Genomic DNA, 15,625 nt, shown 5'->3' with positions numbered 1-15,625 from the left:
CCACCGTGCCACAGTTATAGTCTGTGCCAACCTCTACTCACCACAGGAAGCACCATCACCACGTCACATCCACGCCCATTTACAGTCTGTACCAACCTCTACTCAGTAGAGGCTTCACAGCAACGTTGGCTGGAGCTGATAGAGCGGCCTTATGCTCACAGAAATACACCCTTTAAAAATGTAGGTCTTTAAAAATGATTGTTACTCTGTGGCCCCTTTAGTTGAGGAACTTCAAAAGCAATGCCCCTCATTTTGTATTCGTGCAATCTAATTAACTCTTATCTGCCTTGTTTTCATTGTGCACAAATCATCCTCATGTCCTCAGGATTTTGTACACTGAGTAACTAAATGGGGTTTATTTATGCATGCCAAGGATAATCCATGACATTTTTTAAACTGCACTGTAACCAGAGTAGTCCAAAGATTGTTTCTTCACAAGAGTTTAGATCTGAAAGTGGCTTGTACGTTACCATATGAGTCTGAAGAAGGGTCTCGACCCGAAACGTCACCCATTCCTTCTCTCCAGAGATGCTGCCTGACCTGCTGAGTTACTCCAGCATTTTGTGATACCTTGGATGTTACCAATGTTCCACTGAAGTGTAGCACTGTTATCCTCGAGTGGAAAACCTGTATGGAAGCTTTTATTTCTCGGTTTCAAGGGGTATTTAAGGAAATGCTTCTTACAAATTCAAGCTCCCAGAGCAAACAATCTTCAACCAAGCCTAAGCATCGAAATGTCAGATGCTGTGGGATATCCATTTGTTGAACGTTTGTTAAAGATCAGTTTTCTCCACCCCTGAATGCCCAGTACTCATTCAGTGTTAAACTCTGTGTGCTAAGTTTTGAATTTTCCCCCAGCTAATTTTGATTATCCACACAAGAAATCTCAACTCTAACTCAACCTGTGAGGGGATGAACCAACTGGAGTACCTCAGCGGGTCAGACAGCAGCTCTGGAGAAAAGGAATAGGTAACATTTTGGGTCGAAACCCTTCTTCAGACTGAGAGTCAGGGAAAAGGGAAATGAGAGATATAAATGATGGATTAAACCAGCATCTGCAGTTCCTTCCTACACCATCTACATTATATGTCTTGTTTCCAATTCCCCTGACTCTGTCTGAAGAAGGGTCTCGGCCCGAAACATTACCTATTCCTTCTCTCCAAAGATGGTGTCTGTCCCGCTGAGATACTCCAGCTTTTTGTGTCTACCTTCGGTTTAAACCAGCATCTGCAGTTCCTTCCTACACAACTTTGATGGATGTTTGATGTCTTTAGCACATGTGAATCTCTGTGCCAGAAATTCCAATACAGAGATTCTGGGTTATGCAAGTTCCCTCTTTCTTTTGAATGGGGTGATTCTTACTGAAGGACACCTTCATTTTCACTGAACCCTTTAGCACCTGTATCATGTGATCATTTTGCATGTACATGCAAGAAGATAAAGATTTGTGTTTCTCAGGCTTGATAATGATATTGATGAGGACATCAGAGTAATTCCCCCCCCTTCAGCTTCTAAACATTGCTATTGTTTCATTTCTGTAACCTAAGAGGGAAGACAGGATTTTTGAGCTAGCTGGGGCATTCATGCCACTGCAGAACTCTCACCTCTGCAGCATAGGGTCAAACTCAGTCTGGAGTAATGTCATGGCCAGGGATAGCCATGTCCTCATGTCACCTGACCATGTTCATTGTCCAACAGGAGTGAATGAACAGCAGCGTGGAGCAGGAATCTTGGATAACTTTCTTTTTTGTGTTCTTGGATTACTCAGGTCAAATATATCCCTCAGCTACGAGTTACCTGTGGCAATGAACCTTCCTGGTCTTTTATCGTGTAGTGCATTTATCACGGTGAACTATCACATTGATCTACAGTGCATTCAGAAAGTATTCAGACCCTTTCACTTTTTCCACATTTTGCTACATTACAACCTTATTTTTAAATGGATTATAATTCAATTTCAATTTTTCAATTTAAAATACTTTATTGGCATGATAAGATACATCATTATATTGCCAAAGTATAGAACATAACATACATATTTAAAATGCAAGTATACAATGCATGGGTCGATATGCCCCTGTACATACGCAATACATTTATAGCCTTTTATTGATTGCTACTCGTTCTTGCAGTTGTAAACAGTACAGCAAGGTAGCACGTTTAGTAGGTCGATATTAATTTCCTTAGTGTCATATCATATCATCATATGTCTACAGCCGGAAACAGGCCTTTTCGGCCCTCCAAGTCCGTGCCGCCCAGTGATCCCCGCACATTAACACTATCCTACACCCACTAGGGACAATTTTTACATTTACCCAGCCAATTAACCTACATACCTGTACGTCTTTGGAGTGTGGGAGGAAACCGAAGATCTCGGAGAAAACCCACGCAGGTCACGGGGAGAACGTACAAACTCCTTACAGTGCAGCACCCGTAGTCAGGATCGAACCTGTGTCTCCGGCGCTGCATTCGCTGTAAAGCAGCAACTCTACCGCTGCGCTACCGTTTTATCATCAATCTACACACTTACAAAAAAGCAAAAACAGGTGTTTAGAAATTTTTGCAAATTAAAAAGAAATAACTGAAATGTCACATTTACATAAGTATTCAGACCCTTTGCTCTGACATTCAAAAATTGAGCTTATGTTCATCCTATTTCCAATGATTATCCTTGAGATGTTTCTACAACTTGGTTGGAGTCCACCAGTGGTAAATTAAATTGATCAGACATGATTTGGAAAGGCACATACCTGTCTATATAAGGCCCCACAGTTGACAGTGCATGTCAGAGCATGAAGACGAAGGAATTGTCCGTAGACCTCCGAGACAGGGTTGTGTCGAGACACAGATCTGGGGAAGGGTATAAAATAATTTCTGCAGCATTGCAGGTCCCGAAGAGCACAGTGGCCTCTGTCATTGTTAAATGGAAGAACTTTGGAACCACCAGGACTCTTCAGAGAGCTGGCTGCCCGGCCAAACTGAGCAAGCAGGGGAGAAGGGCCTTGGTCAGGGAGGTGACCAAGAACCCGATGGTCACTCTGACTGAGCTCCAGAGTTCCTCTGTGAAGATGGGAGAACCTTCCAGAAGGACAACTATATCTGCAGCATTCCACCAATCAGACCTTTATGGTAGAGTGGCCAGACGGAAGCCACTCCTCAGTAAAAGGCACATAACAGCCCGCTTGGAGTTTGCCAAAAGGCACCTAAAGGACTCTCAGACCATGAGAAACAAGATTTTCTGGTCTGATGAAACCAAGATTGAACTCTTTGGCCTGAATGCCAAGCGTCACCGCTCATCACCTGGCCAATACCATACCTACGGTGAAGCATGCTTGAACTGGGAGACTAGTCAGGATCGAGGGAAAGATGAACGGAGCAAAGTACAGAGAGATCCTTGATGAAAACCTGATCCAGAACATTCTGGACCTCAGACTAGGGCGGAGGTTCACCTTCCAACAGGACAATGACCCTAAGCACACAGCCAAGTCAACGCAGGAGTGGTTTTGTGACAAGTCTGTGAATGTCCTTGAGTGGCCCAGCCAGAGCCCGGACTTGAACCCGATCGAACATCTCTGGAGGGACCTAAAAAATAGCTGTGCATCGACGCTCCCCATCCAACCTGACAGAGCTTGAGAGGATCTGCAGAGAAGAATGGGAGAAATGACCCAAATACAGGTGTGCCAAGCTTGTAGTGTCATACCCAAGAGGACTTGAGGCTGTGATCGCTGCCAAAGGTGCCTCAACAAAGTACTGAGTAAAGGGTCTGAATACTTATGTAAATGTGGTATTTCAGTTATTTCTTTTTAACTATTTTGCAAAAATTTCTAAACACTTGTTTTCGCTTTTTTATTATGGGGTATTGTGTGTAGATTGATGATTAAAAAAAAGAATTTAATCCATTTTTAAATAAGGCTGTTGCGTAGCAAAATGTGGAAAAAGTGAAGGGGTCTGAATACTTTTTGAATGCACTGTATTTCCTGTGTCCAAGTTACCCATATTATACCTCTCCCTTCCTACACATTATACCTCTTCACCGTTGGTACAGTGCGCTACTAGTCAATTGATATGATACACTAAATATGCTATCTCTTTGTAATAAAGTCATGTTTCATAAATGTCACTGTGTGTGTGTGTGTGTGTGTGTTTCTGCAGGATGCCGATTGCTCTGCCAAGCTATTTATGGAGCATCTGCGGCTGCAACGCAAAGAGCTTGAGATCGTTGAAAGTGAGGAGACCACTGGGCCTGGTTTCTTTCCGGAAAAGACGGAAGAAAAATTGGTTCAATCTCGTGACGACAACCAGATCGAGTATATGTCGCTGCCTGATGCTCCAACAGCAGTGAATATTACCGGGCAGCAAAGAATGCACAGTCTCCCCAACCTGTTCTTGCACAGCTCAATGGTTGAAACTGCTCATGAAGAAATGGACTTAATCTCCACAAGTAACAAATGTTCCGGTGATGGGAAGGACACCAAGTCACCTGATCATAGCCAGACTCAGGACATTAAATCTTTGGAGTCCTTGCAAGATGCTTCCTCCAAGATGGAATTTACACAACCAATAACGGATCAAAATACTTCAAAGGTGATAATGGAGACTCCACCAACAGAGTGCTTTGCAGCATCCCCAGATTCAGGTCATGTAGTCGATATTAATTCAGATGTAAAGCATCAATATTCAATTGGTTCTCATGAATTTCAGTCTTCAGAACCTTGCATTAAGAAATCTGGACCAAGCTCAAAATCAGATAATAACTTCACAGAACAATGCCCAGATGTTTTGCACAAGGTGACAGTACATTCGACGCATAATCTGTCTCATGAGAGGAGAGATCAAGAGGAGCATCTGGCAGATGTTCAGTCCGGTCTGAAAGCTGAAACTTTGACAACCGATGCCAGTGAGTTCCTCTCTCCCAAACACTGGATGGACAACGATGCATTTAAAGAACCTAACTCGCCTTCAATCCAGCGGGGCAAAGTCAAAGAGGATGAGGAAGAATGTCTGGCAAAGATGTCACCAGATATCAGGCCAGAGGAGTGGCGATATGCTGCCCAGGATATATGGTCTCCTGATGTTTGTACAGATAAAGTATCTCCTGACGAGCCTTCTCAATCATCATCTCAGTCTGTTGACCAAAATATTGATTGGATCAGTCAAAACCCAGAGACCGCTTTATCAATTGGCAATGATGAGTCCTTCAGCAATAGGTCTCTCGTAACCAAATCTGCAACTTTCCTCAATGAAATGGAGGGAACCTGCAGACAGAGCCAGCAAACTGTTGCATCTACTGAAGACAGTTCATTGGCATCTTCTAAACTGGATAGTTTATATGTTGGAAACTTTGGAGCCAGTGCGGAACCCACAATGGTAACGCCTGGTGCAGTTGAGGAAGGTCGCTTTGCGTCTGACGATAAGACACCATTATATGCGTCATACTCCACAGTCAATAGCCAACCTTCCGTGTCTGATGAATCGCCAGTTCATTCATTCCCAGTTGGTGTCACTGCAGTTCGAACGACCTATATGATAAAGACATGTCAGGTCAAAGCGATCCCAGTCATTCCGCCAAAGGTGCAGTTTACCCAGGTGCCCAGGCCTTTGCCCAAGAAGAGCCTCCCTCTGGACAAAGTTCTAACCGTTCTGCAACCTGTTGAACCAAGTTGGCCTGACAGCAAGCAAAGGCTGGATCCAATTGTAAGCAATTCTTCACCGGCAGAATCTAAAGACGGGAAAGAAAATGGCCGGCCAAAGTCTCAATCACCTGAGCATGGCAGGTGTGTTGTCTCTCCAGATACATCCCTCATCCAGTCTAAACCCAGTCAAGCGGCACCAGGCGTGAAGAAAACCTCCAAGGCAAACGGAGAAGAAGTGCCCGACAGCCCGCCATCTTTAAGAACGGATAGATCCGTGGCACAGCAGAAGCCTGGGTTTATGCGCCACCCTCAGCACAGATCGAAGGCAAGTAGGCCACAAAGCCTCATTCTCTTCAGCTCTCCCTGGCCAAGCATGGAACGCTCTTCCCCTGCCGAGCCCAGCAGAGCGCCCCTCAGTCCAGTCAAATCCAGCCCTGAGCCACGTACAACATCAGAGCTGGATCACTCAGCTCCAGGCAGCTACGCTCATGAACCCACTGACAGTCAGAATGGCCTAGAGGGCGTCACCCTCCGTAATCACATGACCATGCCTAAAAGCGGGCAGCGGCTGGAGACCTCAACAAGCTGTTTCTACCAACCTCAGCGGAGGTCCATGATCTTTGAAAATAGAGGTGGCAGGCAAATTGAATGACTAATTTTAAATGATCCACATATTTCAGACAGCTAACATAAGATTTTATTTTTTTTGGACACTTTTCATATTCTTCCTCCCAAGCTCAAATGTCGACCGCAGTTTTAAAATATGCTTCAGAATAAGGAGGCAGAGAATGTAAAATGTCCAGACTTGGACAAGGTAAAGAATATTTGGTTTATCAGGTGAACCAGCTTTAGATGTTACAATTGCTAAGCCTTTAATAAAGGGTGCTTCCTTCTAATTTTCCAATGCAACGTTTCCACGATCAAATCAAGGTGAGTGGAGGAAATGTAAAATATGCTAATTAACAGCCAAGTTGTTCCTTAAAAAGAACATTTTGTAAGCTTTCTCAGAATTAAAACTGTGCCTTGAATCTGTGGAAGCTGATAACCACAAACAAAATCAGTCCCACTGAACAATCATCTCTCATTTTAGCCTGGTTTCTACGAGGGGTATGTTGCTGTGATATTTCTTATATTTTATAGCAAGCCTTGTAAGAAAAAGATTTTACCTGATGTATTATAAGTGTGGAGAATGCATTGTTGATGGTTAATGCACTTAATGATCGACTTTCATGGTCATTGCAGACCATTTTGTTTTATTATTGCTTACTGTACCATTTACTCTATTACATATATTAATAGAGCAATGTAAATTCAAATTATTTCTCCTTCCAAAATTTTATTGATTTCTTTATACCTCACATAAAAGCAAAGAATGACAAATTAAGAATTAAACAGTCACTTTTGACCAAAGCAGAAAATCTATGTTAGACGTACTACTGTATTATTTATCTAAATACAACCATCTCAGAGAATAGACAGCATCAGTGACCCTGTACATTCTTTACCATCTCAGTTTCAATGTTTATGTACCTCTATTGAAATTATTTCTATAATGTCAAATATTAAATGTAAGTATTTTTTGTCCAGTAAGAGAATTAAACTGTTTGAACAAAAATGTACTCGTCAAATGTTTCATCATTCCTAAAAGCAGAAAATCTTGGAACTACTCAACAGGTTGGGCAGCATCTGTGGAGCAAAAAGCAAAGTTAATGTTTCAGGATGAGGTAATAGGTGCAGGAGGAGGCCATTCGGCCCTTCGAGCCAGCACCGCCATTAAATGTGATCATGGCTGATCATTCGGATCAGTGCAGACAAGGATCTCCTTTCACCTTAGCTCATCCATTCATAACTATCCATCAGAGCTGCATGTAGCATCCAGCTGATGCCCGGGACTGCTGTTCGTTTATTGCTGGCCCCAGTTCCATTACCCAAAGTTGCCATCTTCAGATTGACCAACAATGGCAATCTCTGTGGGCCAGTGGATATCAGGTAAGGTCAGAATGTTTCTGTTTTCTTAAATAACAGGCTACGAGCCATTGCATCGACACACATGTTAAAAGTATTTGCTTTTACCAATCAAGCAGACCTGTCCTGGATGGCATTGAGCTTCAAGTGTTCTTGGAGCTGTAACACCAATTTCCAGCAACATCTCGCAGTCCAGCAGGCAGTCCAGCAGGTATGTAGGTTAATTGGCTGGGTAAATGTAAAAATTGTCCCTAGTGGGTGTAGGATAGTGTTAATGTACGGGGATCGTTGGGCGGCACGGACTTGGAGGGCCGAAAAGGCCTGTTTCCGGCTGTATATATATATGATATATATGATATGATAATGAATTATTTGAAATGTATTCACTGCTGTTATATTGGCATTTAACATTCCATTTTCTGCTGAAGCAAAATTCAGAAACTAATGGAGTGAGAATCAAACGGTACCTGTGCCAACTTTACCCGGGTGGCACTGTTTAGATTGTTGCACCTACTGTCAGAATTATAAACCACACCTGTTATTAAGTGGACTTTTGATTAAAAATTGTGACTCAAAGTAACTTAAGATGTTTGTAATACTGCTACAAATATACTTCTCCTCACGCCCGATATGGGTTAACTTTAAATGGATTTCAGAACAGTTCTTATATAGTGTAACTGGGTTATTCAGTGGTTCTTTCTTGTCATGTGTGCCTAGATACAGTGAAACTCCTCTTTTTGCATAGAGTTCAGTACAAATCTTACTTTACAAATGCACAATCATAATTAAGAACAGGAGTGTAGGAAGTGTAAGACAATAACTGCAGATGCTGGTACAAATCGAAGGTATTTATTCACAAAATGCTGGAGTAACTCAGCAGGTCAGGCAGCATCTCAGGAGAGAAGGAATGGGCGACGTTTCGGGTCAAGACCCTTCTTCAGACTGATGTCAGGGGGGCGGGACAAAGGAAGAGTAGATGACACTGAAACAGTGAATGAGTCACCATTTTGTATGATTCGGGTCCAAAGTTGCTAAAATGTGAAGGGTTAACTTGGTCATGAAGGCTGGTTGTCCTGGAGATGGCACTGGGTCGGAGTTGCAGGGTTAGCCTGGCCAGGCAATGGTGTTGTCATTCTCCGTGCCGCTGCAAGCTGCATCTACTCCACATGCTCGGCCTCTTGGTATGGAATCTGATCCTCTTGAGCCATAGGCTGCTGCAGGGCCTCCAGCGGCCCACTCCACCGACACCTCAATCACGTCGACCCGCGAATATGCCGTCCCTCGCCTCACGAGGCCTTCATCCAGCACCCGTGCCCAGGGGCAACCCTCCGTAGCTGATCTCAAAGCATCCAGAAAATCTTCGAGGACACGGGGGTTAAGAGCCCAGCTCGCTTACCGGCACCATTGTTTCCCTTCGCCCGCTGCTGCCGCCATCTTGAATCACCCTTTGTTGAGGGATATTGATGTCATGGTCACCCCATTAGCACCTCAGGTAGGGAAGGTCCATTAACGAATGCCCAAAAATACATCGACCCTCCAGTTGAGATCTGTTCCTGCATCTGAATTCTGTTCCATTTGCAAGCCTCAGCAACTATGATCTTTTATGTGTCATTGGTTGCACAACGGACTCCAGTTTCAGACTGTAGAAACAAGGAGCCGCAGATGCCAGTTTACCAAGGAAAGACACAAAATGTTGGAGTAATTCAGCAGGTCAGGCCGCATACCTGTAGAACATGGATAGGTGGCATTTTGGGTCGGGACCCTTATTCAGGATTGTGCTGACTGAGAAATACACCTTAGAGCAGACCAGCAAGAGTTGCTTATACCATATCCCAGGAAACTGGAAAGATGAGACAATATTTAGGGATGGTCTGGTGTCAGCAATTAACATTCGCAACACTCAAGCTCCCGGTAATAGCCGTCACTAACAAGGAAGGATCTAACCACCCACTATCCATGTTCTACATGCTGCTCTGTTGGACGGCTCCTGACCCTGCATCGATCTAGCTGTAAGTACCCCAGACGACCTGGTGACGTTCACGAAATAGGATAGAGGTTGAGAGAAGAAGGAGAGGGGGGGGGGGGGGGGGGTATTTGTAATTAAATTGTGTAAAGTAAGTTTTTTTACGACATGCCCGATAATTTTCTTTCCATAGACTTAGTTTAAAGCATAAGTTTAGTCACGTATTATGTAGTATTGGTGAGATTCGATTTTCCATTTGCTTAATAAAGCCTGTAAATTTTAGACTCTCCTTGAGTCCGTCTAGGTTTCTGTTTTCTCTCATCAGCACGCTCTGGTCAAGTCAACCTTTTATCATATCCCACCATAATTCCGAGGTCTGGAACCCAGTGGAATCCGGGCGCCTCGAAACGGCCACTCTCCCTTTTGTATTCTCTCTTGGGAACCGCTGGAGTGGAGTGGTGGCCGGGATGGCCGTTTGACCCAAAGACAAGGGAGAGAATCACTCGGGCAGTTGGGCCCGAAGTGGAGCAAAGGGAACGAAACCCCTACAGAATGGGGTTTAGCACCCCTCTGTGTGCCTGGGTCCTGGACTTTCTCACCGCCAGGCCCCAAGTGGTCAGGATGGGGGAACACACATCTAGCTCCCTCACCCTGAACATAGGATCCCCCCAGGGTTGCGTCCTTAGCCCCCTACTGTACTCCCTGTACACACATGACTGTGGGGCCAGGTTCAGCTCAAACTCCATCATCAAGTTTGCTGATGACACTGTGGTGGTGAGCCGGATCTCCAACAACGATGAGAAGGCCTACCGGAAGGAGGTGGCTGATCTGGCACTCTGGTGTCAGGACAATAGCCTCCTCTTGAATGTCACTAAAATGAAGGAGCTGATTGTGGACTTTAGAAGGGCTAAACATCCAAGGACGTACACGCCACTGGAGATAAATGGGTCTACTGTGGATAGGGTGAGCAGTTTTAAATACTTTGGAGTCCGCATCACAGAAGATCTGACATGGGCAATGCACATTGCCGCACTGGTGGGTAAGGCTAAGCAGCGCCTTTACCGCCTTAGACAACTGAGGAAATTCAGAGTGTATCTGGGGATCCTTCATTGCTTCTACTCTGGGGCTGTAGAGAGCATCCTGTCCGGTATGGCAAGTCTGGAGGCTTGTACTTTGTTAAAGAAGTTTATTGCGGCAGCAATATTCAATTACAAAGGATAACAAACGAGATTACAGACAACCATTAACTCAAACTGTTCACATCGAAGTTCTCTTCCCACTGCCTGGTTTTTGGGCCCCAAAACCACCACCTGACCTAGCTGGCCAATCAGCGGGTTCGACTCTCAGGACCAATCCCTATGGTCGCACCACCATTTGACCTTGCTGGCCAATCCGAGGGTTCGATTCTCAGGACCAATCCCTATGGTCGCTACATGGGCAACATTACAGTCTCGTTTGGGAACAGCTCTGCCCAGGACAGGATGGCCCTGCAGAGAGTAGTGCGTTCGGCAGAACGCACCATGGGAACTACACTCGTCCCCCTGCAGGACCTATACATCAGGAGGTGCAGATTGAGAGCAAGCAAGATCATGAGGGACCCCTACCACCCCAGTAACGGACTGTTCCAGATGCTACGATCAGGCAAACGCCTCCGCTGTCACGCTGTGAAAACGGAGAGGATGAGACGGAGTTCCTTCCCACAGGCCATCAGGACTGTCAACTTTTATAACTCCAGACACTAAATTTTTGTCTACACTATAATAACTTATTAACTTTATTTATATGCTGTAACTGTAATTCTTTTTTGTGCACAATCCGCAGGCATTGCCACTTTCATTTCACTGCACATCGTGTATGTGTATGTGACAAATAAACTTGACTTGACAAATGAAATTGGAATACATTGCCACAACATTAGCATTTGGCATGGAGGATGGATGCAGGGGAGGCATCATGGTTGATCCAAAACTTAATTGGGCAAACCACATTAATCCTATAGCTACAGGAGCAAGTCACTTACATCCTGCACACCCAAGCCTTTCCACCGTGTACAGAGTTCAGTTCAAACCCGATGAAGCTCCACTAGCCTGAACGAATGTAGTTCCAACAACACTATTCAGGTCAAAGAGCCCACTTGATTGGAACTGGTTTATTATTGGCACATGTACTGAGAGACATGGAAAAGCTTCGTTTTGTGGATTAAAAGCACCATTAGCAAATTTGCAGATGATACAAAGCTGGGTGGTAGTGTGAACTGTGAGGAAGATGCTATGAGGTTGCAGCTTGACTTGGACAGGTTGTGTGAGTGGGCGGATGCATGGCAGATGCAGTTTAATGTGGATAAGTGTGAGGTTATCCACTTGGGTGGTAAGAATAGGAAGGCAGAGTATTATCTGAAGTTAGGAAAAGGGGACGTACAACGAGATCTGGGTGTCTTAGTGCATCAGTCACTGAAAGGAAGCATGCAGGTACAGCAGGCAGTGAAGAAAGCCAATGGAATGTTGGCCTTCATAACAAAAGGAGTTGAGTATAGGAGCAAAGAGGTCCTTCTGCAGTTGTACAGGGCCCTAGTGAGACTGCACCTGGAGACAGTTTTGGTCTCTAAATTTGAGGAAGGATATTCTTGCTATTGAGGGTGTGCAGCGTAGGTTCACTAGGTTAATTCCCGGAATGGCGGGACTGTCATATGTTGAAAGACTGGAGCGACTAGGCTTGTATACACTGGAATTTAGAACGATGAGAGGGGATCTTATCGAAACGTATAAGATTATTAAGGGGTTGGACACGTTAGAGGCAGGAAACATGTTCCCAATGTTGGGGGAGTCCAGAACAAGGGCCATAGTTTAAGAATAAGGGGTAGGCCAATTAGAACTGAGATGAGGAAAACCTTTTTCAGTCGGAGAGTTGTAAATCTGTGGAATTCTGTGCCTCAGACGGCAGTGGAGGCCAATTCTCTGAATGCATTCAAGAGAGAGCTAGATAGAGCTCTTAAGGATAGCGGAGTCAGGGGGTATGGGGAGAAGGCAGGAACGGGGTACTGATTGAGAATGATCAGCCATGATCACATTGAATGGCAGTGCTGGCTCGAAGGGCCGAATGGCCTCCTCCTGCACCTATTGTCTATTGTCTAAATCAAGATGAGTACAATCAAGCACACAGGAAGAGCAAAGAGAAAAATACCAGAGTGTAGAATACAGTGCAATTGCATTATACCTTTATAGTTGCAGAGAAAGTGCACAATGAGGTTGGCTGGAGGATCGGAATTACACCCTAACTTATGGTAGGACCATTCAGTCGTCTGATAATTGTGGGAAGAAATTATTCCTGAATCTGGTGGTACGCGCTATCAAGCTTTTGTATGTTCTGTGTGAAGGCGGAGTGAAGAAGAGGGAATGGCTGGGGTGACAATTGTCCTTGATTTTGCTATCCTGCCACCCATCCTAAATATTCATTCCCTGCAGCAACACAACTACTTAGTGTACCATCCACGAAATGCACTGCATTTACCTCCCAAACTACTCAGAAAGCACAAGTAGACACAAAATGCTGGAGTAACTCAGCAGGTCATGCAACATCACTGGAGTGAAGGAATGGATGACGTTTCGGGTCGAGACCCTTCTTCAGACTCAACCCGAAATGTCACCCATTCCTTCTCTCCAGAGATGCTGCCTGTCCCGCTGTGTTACTCCAGCATTTTGTGTCTACCTTCTATTTAAACCAGCATCTGCAGTTTTTTTTCCTACTCAGAAAGCACATCCCCATCGAACTGCATGTGATTCTGTTTTGGAAATGTATCACTATGGCGAGTCTGGAGGCTCGTTCTTTGTTGAAGAAGTTTATTGCGACAGTAATATTCGATCACAAAGTTTACTTAACGAGATTAAAGACAACCATTAATTCTAACTGTTCACTTCGAAGAAGTCTCCCAACTAACCGTTTTTGGGCGCCAAAACCACACGTGACGACGCTGTCCAATCAGCGGTCTCACTCCCTGGACCAATCCCTACGGTCGCACCCACACGTGACCTTGCTGGCCAATCTGAAGGTTCGACTCCCAGGACCAATCTCTATGGTCGCTACATGACCCCCCCCCCCCAGAACCCAAGGTACGGAACCTAGCAGGGAGCCGGATTTCGCGACCAAAACGAGTAAGGAGAGGGGCAGCCGGAACCACAGAAGCGGGGGTCCAGGACTGGGTGGAACTGCAGGAGCGAGGGGTCCTGGACCGGGTGGAACTGCAGGAGCGAGGGGTCCTGGACCGGGTGGAACTGCAGGAGGACGGCCTCGCCGAGGCGGTTGGCCGACCAGGACAGGGCGGTCCTGATCCAAGCGCGCAAGTTTGAGCCGGGACACCGAGACGAGCTCACTCCTGCCGCCCACGTCTAAGGTGAAGGTGGCCGTCCCTTTACGCAAAACCCGGAACGGCCCTTCATAGACCCTCTGCAACGGGGAACGATGGGCATCCCTATGCAGAAACACAAACTCACAGTCCTTCAAGGCAGACGGTTCGTGCACCATGAGACACCCATGACGCGAAGTAGGAACTGGAGCCAGGGAACCCACGCGTGCCCGGAGTGATGCTAACACCAACGGAACTGAAGGCAGCTGACCAGAGGACTCCGGCAGCAAATCTCCGGGCACTCGAAGTGGCGAGCCATATACTAGCTCCACGGACGAAGCACCGAGATCCTGCTTAGGAGCGGTCCGGATGCCCAGAAGGACCCAGGGAAGTTGGTCTAACCAGTCCGGGCCCTCCAGCCTCGCACTGAGGGCCGCCTTGAGTTGTCGGTGGAACCTCTCCACGAGCCCATTAGCCTGAGGGTGGTACGCCGTGGTGTGTTGCAACCGGGAGCCGTACAGCTCTGCTGGCGTGGCCCAGAGGGTAGAGGTGAACTGCGGCCCTCTGTCGGTGGTAATAACGGACGGAACTCCGAAATTGGCCACCCAATGGAGGGCCAGGGCCCTGGCACAAGAGGCAGCGGAGGTATCTGACAATGGGAAAGCCTCCGGCCACCGGGTGAACCGATCCACCACCGTGAGCAGATGGGTGTAGCCCCGGGAGGAAGGTAAAGGTCCAACTAAATCCACATGAATATGGAAAAAACGGACCGCTGGGACCGCAAACTCTTGTACCGGGGGCTGGACATGGCGTTGAACTTTAGCGGTCTGGCAGGGAATGCAGGAACGAGCCCAAGCGGCTACCTGCTTTCGCAGGCCATGCCACACAAACCGAGCGGCTACTAAGGCAGAGGTGGAGCGGATGGACGGGTGCGCCAGCCCGTGAATGGCATCAAACACCCGGCGCTGAAGGGAGGGCGGCACCACCGGCCTGGGACGGGGAAGGGAAACATCACACCAGACTTTTGTGCCTGCCGGCCCACAGGCCACCTGAGCCAACTTCAACCCTGAAGTGGTGGACTGGTATGCCGAGGCGGTATCCGCCAGGAGCTGTGCCTCCGCAAGCTCCTGGGGATCCACCTCGCAGTCTACCGCTGAAATGGGGGAAATAGCAGGCCGAGACAGGGCGTCAGCAATGGCATTAAGTTTACCCGCGACATGACGGACATCGGTGGTAAAATCAGAGATGGCAGTCAGGTGCCGCTGCTGGCGGGCCGACCATGGGTCGGACAATTTGGAAAAAGCAAAAGTCAATGGTTTATGGTCCGTAAAGGCCACAAACGGGCGGCCTTCTAGGAAATACCTAAAGTGACGGACGGCTAAGTAGAGAGCCAGAAGCTCTCGGTCAAAGGCGCTATATTTCAGCTCAGCCGAACTCAGTTGCCGGCTGAAAAACGCCAAGGGCCGCCAAAGGCCACCGACCTGCTGTTCCAAAACCCCTCCCACCGCCACGTCAGACGCATCAACCGTCAGGGCCGTGGGGGCGGAGGCGCTCGGGTGGACAAGCATGGTGGCGTCTGCCAAAGCCGCCTTAGCTGCTGCAAAGGTCGACTCTGCGGCCGAGGACCATACCAACTCTACAGGTTTGCCCGCAAGGCACTGGAAGAGTGGGCGCATGACCCGTGCTGCTGCCGGGACGAACCTATGGTAGAAGTTCACCATGCCC

At 46.7% G+C, this 15,625-nt stretch overlaps 1 protein-coding gene across 2 annotated transcripts in view; it reads left to right on the top strand.

The window, feature by feature from the left end:
* Nucleotides 1-7,221, top strand: part of arhgap31 (Rho GTPase activating protein 31) — a 120,568-nt gene extending 113,347 nt beyond the window's left edge. For both annotated transcript variants that reach the window (XM_078408921.1, XM_078408920.1), the window contains exon 12: nt 4,153-7,221. In XM_078408921.1, the coding sequence (XP_078265047.1) occupies nt 4,153-6,285 (2,133 nt within the window). In that variant the 3' untranslated portion in view covers nt 6,286-7,221. The remainder of the gene's footprint in view (nt 1-4,152) is intronic.
* Nucleotides 7,222-15,625: the final 8,404 nt, after the last annotated feature.

This window comes from Rhinoraja longicauda, chromosome 12 (genome assembly GCF_053455715.1).
Source record: "Rhinoraja longicauda isolate Sanriku21f chromosome 12, sRhiLon1.1, whole genome shotgun sequence".
Classification (NCBI taxonomy): domain Eukaryota; kingdom Metazoa; phylum Chordata; class Chondrichthyes; order Rajiformes; family Arhynchobatidae; genus Rhinoraja; species Rhinoraja longicauda.
Note: the sequence above shows the minus strand (reverse complement) of the source record. Positions and strands in the feature narration are given on the sequence as shown.